This window comes from Lagenorhynchus albirostris, chromosome 2 (genome assembly GCF_949774975.1).
Source record: "Lagenorhynchus albirostris chromosome 2, mLagAlb1.1, whole genome shotgun sequence".
NCBI classification, from domain to species: Eukaryota; Metazoa; Chordata; class Mammalia; order Artiodactyla; family Delphinidae; genus Lagenorhynchus; species Lagenorhynchus albirostris.
The window spans coordinates 108,388,755-108,397,929 of NC_083096.1; the positions used below are offsets into that span (position 1 = coordinate 108,388,755).

The 9,175-nt window shown below is 40.4% G+C and overlaps 1 protein-coding gene across 1 annotated transcript in view; it reads right to left on the reverse strand.

Annotated features, from left to right (window-relative positions):
- PKN2 (protein kinase N2) overlaps positions 1-4,059 on the reverse strand; it is a 154,328-nt gene extending 150,269 nt beyond the window's left edge. The window contains exon 1 of the mRNA XM_060139618.1: positions 3,700-4,059. Coding sequence (XP_059995601.1) covers positions 3,700-3,747 — 48 coding nt within the window. The 5' untranslated portion in view covers positions 3,748-4,059. The remainder of the gene's footprint in view (positions 1-3,699) is intronic.
- Between the last annotated feature and the right edge of the window lie 5,116 nt (positions 4,060-9,175).

Here is a 9,175-nt window from a genome sequence, read left to right on the forward strand (position 1 = left end):
GGAGAGGCCACAACAGAGAGAGGCCCGCGTACCGCAAAAAAACAAAAACAAACAAACAAACAAAAATTATAGACTACCAAATAAAATGTGGAAATCACTTTTCCTTGTTCGAGAGGAACCTAACAAGTAGTATAAAGTTTATATTAAAGTTAACTCTGGTTAACTACATTTTGGGCCAATTTTTAGAAAGTTCACACATTTACAATATTGGAATGCAAAACATTTATGGGTCCACATATTACAAAATGGTGTAGTGGAAAAGATATAAATCCAAATTCAAACTCAGACTTAACATTGTGAACATGAATGACTGACTTAACTATTCCTGAACTTAGTTTCCTGATCTGTAAAATGGAAATAACAACATTCACTTTATTGGATTGTTTTAAAGATTACATAAGGTACACAGGGTACCAAGTACAATGTCTATCATACAGCAGATAATCAATAAACGTTATTTGTACTCTCCTCTAGAAAGTAAAAGCCATATCCTGTCATCTTTATGCCCTCCAATATACCTTTGGTAGCTACTCAATAAAGGTTTCTTGAAATGAATCCCTGTAACTTAAGACCAGCTACCTCAACCTTCCACTTGAGCAAGTCACCTTTACCTAAATAAATTCTGCTGAGAATGGAATTCAAGATTCCCAACACTTTATTAGCTATTTTGATGAAGATGAATATCTGATAATCAACAAGGTAACTTTATAAGTATGCTACTCGATATCTGGGTCTACACTCTACAAAATTATTGTTGTAGCCAACATTTTCATTTTGAGATTCTTTATATCGTTTTCATTATTAACTCAGTTTCCTTGAAAATAAACTTTAATTTCTTTGGCCTCATGAAAGTATCACACTCATTTTCCCACTACACTTCAAATAAAAAACAAGAGAACTTGACATAACAAGTTAATTACAAGAGATAAAAATTAGAAATTGCCAACTAAGTTTATGTTTTTTAACAGCCTATTTTTATTTTTACCACAGCAAATATTCTTCCTTACACATTGAAGCCTCTAGCCTTCAAAGTTTGTATATACTTTATTAATGATTCCTTGTTGAATGTCTCTTAAATTACTAACAAGAGTTAGAAACATTACATTATATAGAAATATTACAATTAACAAGACTGTGGTTTCAGATTTTCTTTGTCTTTCCACAATCAAAACTTATTAATAAGCCAATTCCACCTCAAGTAAAGTATTTCAAATTCTGCCATATAATTCGAAAAATAATTTTTTACATGTTGGATGTACAATGTTTCTAAATAAAGTATAAATTTCATTAAAAGAAGTTGTAACATGTAACTTTCAGAGTGAGAAAAGATATGGCAAAGTAACAATTTCAACTAAACAATTTAAAAACTTGCTACACAAATTATTATTTAATTACTTAAAATCTGTATGGCAGAAAAGCATTAAGAACCTCACATTAAACAACTTTTCAATTTAAATACATTCAAACAACTTAGAAGGTTTTTAAAAACTGGTTCTCCAAACAAGTTTGATAAATATTTGGTTACTATATTCTAGTTTCATGACCCAATGAAATAATAAAATGTTTGAACAGATGCATATACTTGGTGAAGCAAATTTTATCATGGTTCATCTTTGAGTGCTGATATAAATACTATTTTCAATTATTTTAATAAACATGATAAAGCCCAAATGCAATAACTTTTATTAGAATTGGGAGTCAAATACACCAAGAAAAATGTACTGGATATACATGACAACCTAAAATGTAACACTTATTAAAAACTATTCTTTTACTGGAGGGAGTTACATTTTAGTTTATTTAAAAGTCTAACTTTAGATTGGACGTTCCCCTAGTCTGGTCCCATTTTTAAAATACTCATATTTAAATATTCCTATTTATTTGACTTGCTTCTTTGTTATTGTAAAAAATGGTTTTATTAAAAGTCCCTAAATGTTATATTTTAATATACATGAAAATATATTTTCACATTCAGTACCAAAATAAGAGTTTTTTACATCAACTTTCTATAAAATACAAATAAGGATGCCAAATACTTTATGATTCTGAAGCCACTCCACTCAAGGAAAAATTCTGTTATTTTCATGGCTTTTTTTCAGTCAGAAGTAAAATATGCTTTTCAAATTTCAAGACTAGGCAATGGAAAGCATTTCTGATGTGCCTCAAACTTCTTTTCAAAAGCTCACGTAAAGTAATAAAACAATAAATTCCATTCATTTAGCTAACTGGTATGCTGGAAGACTTCCTTAGAAAAGACTAAGAGTAATTAAAACACTATATAGCAACATGTTCAATAATATGAAATTCAGCCTTGCATTTCCAAAGGATTCCAAATTTGCAAAAGTGCATTGATATACCTTGTTGAAATCTATTTTTATGGAGGAAATATCGAGTATTATATGCCTTCAAGCTTACATCTAACCGCACAATAAACCAAGCTAATATAGGAATTTATCGAAAATACATTTAAACAGCAAAAAACTTAGAAGCAACTGAATTTTGAAATCATCAAGAATGAACCCTTCAGAGTGTCTAGATTCAGCCTTCTCAAAAAAAATTAACTGCCCAACACACAAAAACGAATGTACGTAGGCTATTTTTTTTCTTTTAACTCCCATCTCAATCTTCGAGTAGCTAAAAGACGACTATATTTAAACAAACCAAAATAAGTTTAAGTCAAAGAACAAGCATGAAACTTTAATCCAGATGTAAACATCTCTGGGACACTCCAAAGTAAAGAAAAATAAACCCAACAAGGTAGCGCACGTACCCTGCACATCAAAGAGACCTAAACACCAATATCGTGCCTACATCATCAAATATTTAGCTGGAAAATGGGAAGAATAATACTGCTAATCAACGTGGACTTTAATTAAGGGATCTATTTTGTTCACATCTTCTGCAAGCATGTGGTGCCCAACATTTTCCCTTAGTCGACTGCTTTGCCGTTTTTAAACAACTTCTGTAGTTCTTTTTTTGGTATTCAAACAGGAGGGAAAATGAAAGCCTGAAAAGCATCAGCATCTGAGCTTCCGGATCTGAGCCGGGAGTAGCTGAGAAGGGGACCATGTAACTATCACTTGGTAAAAAAGAAATAAATGGGTTAGCCCTCAAAATAAAAGAAAGAAATCTAGCCACCTAAAGAGGGTTGGTGAAGTGAAGCCAGCATTGGGTGAGACACTTTATTTTTGTTTTTTCTTTAAAAAAAAAAAAACTTGTCTGGGGACTGGAAGTTATGGGGGCGCTCTTTGTGCAGAGTCTGAGGGGAAGGGGAGGGACAAGAAAACAGCTTGGGAGTCATTCAAAGGAGTTTAAGGAGCGGTGTTCGAGGGAAAGGCGGGGCGGGGCCCGGCCCGGCCCGCAAGAGGTAGGGGGCGCCAGGGGTGTCCGCGGGCGGCTCTGACACAAGAGAGGGGGAGGCGAACTGGCCGCCCCGGAGACCGGGTGAGAGCAGACGCCGGCCGCAGGATGGGGTCCCTCTGGTAGGCAGAGTCAAATTAAGTTGGTGGCAGGCCACGGCTCCGGCGGGGGCAGAGGCTCTGGCTCCAGAAGGAAGCGGCTCCCGAGTGACATCCCCGAGTTTCCTCACTTAGCGGGCTAGGGGCGCGGCGGCCGCACGGCTCCCCTAGGCCCCCTACCCCGCGCCAGACTCTCTCCCTCTGCTCCGCCAGCGCCTCGTGCACGGGCCGCGGCCCTTACCTGCAGCTCCGTGAGCAGAATCTCCCCCCGTTCGGGGTTGGACGCCATTGCTTTCCGCTCTGGACTCCACACCTGGACGCGGCCGCTGCTGGCGGGCGAAGGGAGAAGGCGGGACGGGATCCGGGGTGGGGGGTGAGGAGCGGGGAGAGAAAGAAAAAAACCTAGGGATTCATGGAGGCGCAGCCCCTGCTGGAGGCGCGGCTTATTTCGCCCGGTCCTTGGAGAGCGGCGGGGAGCCGGGACACTCGTAGCGGGCTCCCCCTCGCCGCCGCCCGCCCGTGCTGGACTCTCTTGCTCAGTCGCTGCCTCAGGGCGACGCCAGGAGCCGCCTCGAACCTCTCGGTGCGGGGCTGTGCGGCCGCGGCGGCAACTCCTCCTGTCGCACCGTTTGGCTGTCACCGCGTCGCAAAAGCGGCCTCACTTGGCGGCTGCCAGGGCACGTGACGGCCGCGGCCGCCGCCTCCCGCCGGGCGAAGGAGGTGGGGCGGAGGGGACCCAGAGGGCGGGAGCGGGGCGGGGCGGCTTCCGACCAGGCTCCGCGGCGGGGACTGCCATTGGACCCAGCCAGGGTGAAAAGCGGGGGAGCGGGCTGGGCTCGCGTCTCCTGGGAAGCGGGAAGAGGAAGAAGAAAACACACGCCCGCTTTCCTGCTTGTTTAACTGCCCCGCTGTGAACGCTGGAAATCGGGAAACTACTCGCTTCTTTTTGTTTTTTTCCCCAGGTCCTTTTCTCTTTGCTTGCCACAGTTTAGACCTAACGTAAACGGACCCTTTTCTAACCTCCAGAACCCAAAGAGTTTCGGGACTCAAACCTGATAGAATATTCCCCAGCCCAAGCTATTAATCTTGCCTTTTGCTTGCACCCACCCTCTGCGCGCCTCTGCGACCAGTAAGGTGCACAGCTGGCGAAAGTGGGGTGTGGTCTGTACTTTTCAAGAAATGTTAGCGGCTCTCGACCTCTGGCAACTCAATGCAGTTTTTTGTTTTGTTTTGTTTTTGTTTTTGTTTTCTTGCGGTACGCGGGCCTCTCTCTGTTGTGGCCTCTCCCGTTGCGGAGCACAGGCTCCGGACGCACAGGCTCAGCGGCCATGGCTCACGGGCCCAGCCGCTCCGCGGCATGTGGGATCTTCCCGGACCGGGGCACGAACCCGCGTCGCCTGTATCGGCAGGCGGACTCTCAACCACTGCGCCACTAGGGAAGCCCTAATGCACAGTTTTTTAAAGATACCTTTTCCCAAGCGCTGCACTACTGTGGTTTGGGCTTTTGAATTTTAGAATTTAATTAGTTGGCTTCTTGAATTGTTTTAACTGAATTTAAAGTGAAGGCGGTGGGGCGGGATTAGCCCCATGAATGGGAAAAAGCCAACTTTCCCTGTTGTAGTAAACATCCAGGTTAACCTATTAGTAACATGTAGCTAAGTAGTCTTAAATTGGGGGTTTAAGAAATGACACTATAATATTCAGGAATGTCAACAAAATCTCCATCCCGTAGCTTTTGTCTGAGGAGTGAATGCATATTCTAGGCACCTGCTTAACTTTTGATTATTTGAGGCTGAGATGCCATGGCTTTGTTAAAAACTACTTAGGGAAAGTGATAAGGATAGTTTAGTTAGATAGCTACTTGAAGAATGGCTTAGTAGGCATACTTCTTAAGTATGCTATCATGAACCTCTTAAGCTGCATGTAAGATCTGTTGGGCTGATGCTAGGACTTAAGTTTATCTTTTTACCTTCTAAAGTCTAATGCATTTATTTGACAAACACTTGTCTAGAGTTCTGTGATCACATTTTCTGAACTCCAATTCATGTGATAGAGAATTTTTCTGGTGAGTCTTTCAAAAGTTTAAAAACTGTTTATATGTTTAATACATAGCCTTGGTTGAAAATGATAATTAAAACATATGCTACAACAACACTTGGAAAAACCAGGATAAAAATGCCCTCCCTGGTAAGAGCCAGACAGTGTTCTAGACCCTGGAGCTACAGCTAGGATTAAGAAAGAGTCCTTGTCCCTGGAGTGATTGAGTCCTTTGGAGAAACAGACTTGTGTCCAAACAACTATAGTGCAATTTTAAATGATAGTCACAAAACGTTAGGGGACCACTGCATTCAGATAGATGATAGATAGATATACATATTTTGTGTGTACTAAAAATACATTACATAAAATTTACCATTTTAACAATTTTAAGTATACAATTCAGTGGCATTAAATGCATGCAGATATATTTTGCTTATTTTTCTTTTGCCTTACTCCAGAATGGATTTGAGATAGCTGGCACACATAGTAGGTGCTTAATAATGATGTAATTTAAAAGTACCTATGTAAGGAGTTAGAAATATAGTGAATGAGCATTCTTTTTAAAAATAAATGTAGATATAAGAGAAAGATGTTCACCTTTTAGTACCATGGTATTTTAAAGGTAGAAGAGACTTAAAATGTTGAGTCCAACACTTACTATACGTAGAAGAAAAATAAGCCATAATTTACTTAACTCTTAGGAGCATGGGAACATTATTACCCTTAGTGGCAGAGATGGAAACTGGAATCTAAATCTCCTAATTGCCAATCCTGTGCTTCTTTAAACTTAATCCATGCTGCTATAAGTACTTTAAAATAGATTAAAAAATGAACTCAAAGCATTATAGTCTCTCAAATTTTTTACCATAGAAAAAGATTTCAAACTTTACATATTTCTAGTGCCAAATCAAGTATTAATAGTAATTTTAATTTTATATATCACGTGTAAATGTAAGCAACCAGCATAAAAAGTTTTTTAAATTATAGGAATTATTTATGAGATTAGTTATGTTGGGGAAAGTGGTACAATACAAAAGGGAGCCAAGACAATATAAAACTGCTTGAGAATCTGGAAAATGTGATGGTTTAAACAGTAAATTAGCTTAAGCTGAAAACTACTACCCAGATCACAGTTTATGTTCAGGGGGTGGGGGGTGGTAAATGGGGGAAAAGAACAAATAATAGGACATGGAATATATTTATCAAAATGAAGCATACTTGAAAAAGTTTTAATGGAAACGTATATCATGTTGATTCAGATGAGCTATATTCAGTCCCTACTTGCAGATGTTTTTGAGGAATCCTAAATATAGTTCACCTCAAGTTATGTTCTAATTTATATTAACAATGAAAAAGAGGAATTTTTTTAATTTTACTAATTTCCATGTAAGAAATTAAAGACATAAAAAAATCTGAATTGTGTCACTAATTTTGCAGGTAGCTTTTAAAATTTTTCATAGATATTTTAAAGGTCTTTAAGAAGTAGAGATGACCAAACATGTAGAAATAGTGATTTGTTTGTTATTATTACTTTTTTTATTTTTGGCTGCACTGCGTCTTTGTTGCTGCGCGTGGGCTTTCTCTAGTTGCAGCGAGCAGGGGCTACTCTTCGTTGCGGTGCATGGGCTTCTCATTGCGGTGGCTTCTCTTGTTGCGGAGCACGGGCTCTAGGCACGCGGGCTTCAGTACTCATGGCACATGGGCTCAGTAGTTGTGTCTCACGGGCTCTAGAGCACAGGCTCAGTAGTTGTGGTGCATGGGCTTAGTTTCTCTGCGGCATGTGGGATCTTCCCGGACCAGGGCTCGAACCCGTGTCCCCTGCATTGGCAGGCGGATTCTTAACCACTGCGCCACCAGGGAAGCCCCTGTTATTGTTGTTTTTGCAAGTTAGCGGGAAGAAAAAAAAAAAGTAACTCCCTACTCCCAAGGGATAAAAGTAAAGTAGCAGTGGTAATCAAACTAAGAGACTGCCAAAGGAGAGGCAAACTCAGAGAGACAGTCAGAACTACTTGGTCACCACCTTTTTCTTCCTTAGGAAACCCCTTGCAGGGATGTTCCCTTGCAAGCTCTATGAAGATAATTTTGAGAACAAGATTCTTAAAGTTGAGAACACAGTACAGTTAAGTTGTAGCGACCATAGCAGATATTTTTGGAGGTGTCTGCTCAGCCCACATTCACTTCTCTGAGAATTACCTCTGCCGCCAGAAAAGAAGTCTCTGTAGCCATGTTGATTTGGCTTAATCTAGATCTTTCAGCAAATTATGGGTGGGCCATGATAGAACATGTCCAAGTTTAGCTAACCAGATTACCTCCCCAAGAATTTGAAAATAGAATATTGAAATGTTGGTCAGTTGGTGGCCCTAGACCAGCAATGGTGGGAGGGTTATGGTTGTAGGGCTAGAATGGCTATTTTTTGCCATGTGTCCAAACATGCAGAAAAAGCTGTTTTTGGAAAGAGAAACGAAGTCCTTCCTCCCTGTCACTGGGAATATAATGGTTATTGAGGCATAACTGGCCTTTGTCTTGATGGGGCTTATGGTTAGTTAAAGAGACGTAATGACAAAGAAGGTGAATTCAGGGTACTTTAAACACAGGTCAGGCAATTCTTTCCTAAGTACTTCACACTTATGCTGAGATCTCACTTGTATATGTTAACTGGACAAAAAAGGTGTAAAGAACTTTCCAAAGAGAAAGAATAACTTAGATAAATGTTCTAGAAGGGGAGGGAGCATCTTAATTAAGTACTGAAAGACCAGTGGAACTATAGCAAAGAAACAAAGCAATAAGCAGGAGCTTATAGATCATGTGTATCAGTTAGGATGGGCTAGGTTATGTTGAGTAACAAATGATTCCAAAAATTCTCAGTGGCCAACAATAAGGTTTATTTATCTTTCATGCTACATGGCCACCAAGGTTCTGCTCCATGCCGTCTTCACTCTGGACTCAGGCTAACAGTGCAGTCTTTATCTGGAGTATTGCCATTGTCATGTCAGAAGGAGAAGAAAAGTGGTAAATCACCCACTGGTTCTTAAAGTGTTTGGTCATATTTCTTTCACATTTCATCAGCCAAACTTTTGCTGTGCCTGAAAGCAACAAGGGGCAGGGTTGTATAATCTTCCTACAGAGAGGGACACCACAACGATGGGCACTGAATGTAGGTGAATAGTAATCCAGTTCCACACCATGTTTAAGATTTTGATGTTTATCCTAGGAGCAATGGAAAACCATTGAATAAATTTTCCATTTTTTAACAAATCACTCTGGCTATGGTGACAACAAGATTAGAAATGGGCAAGAGTAGACTGGGGGAGAAAAATTAGGATTAAATAATGAATAGTAGTTTAGACTGGGGTCATGGCATTGGAAATGGAGAGAAGCCAAGAGATTTAAAAGACAGGAGAATCTGGTGATGTGGAAAGAGAAGCAGAGGTGAGAGACTTTGTGGCACCAGGACAGTGGAAGAAATGTACGTGAATTAGTTCCCAGTGTCTTACCATTTGCTTGCTCCAGTCTTCTGGGAAGTTCAGCTACTCTATTCTCGTGTTTTGGGAGTCTCCTGTGTTCCCCTAATAAGTCTTTCTTTTTGCTAAAGCTACTGTGTGTATGTGCCCCCCACACACACACACTCTAAAGCAGACGTTAAGCCATCAAGCCAAGGTGAGAACCATCAGAGAACG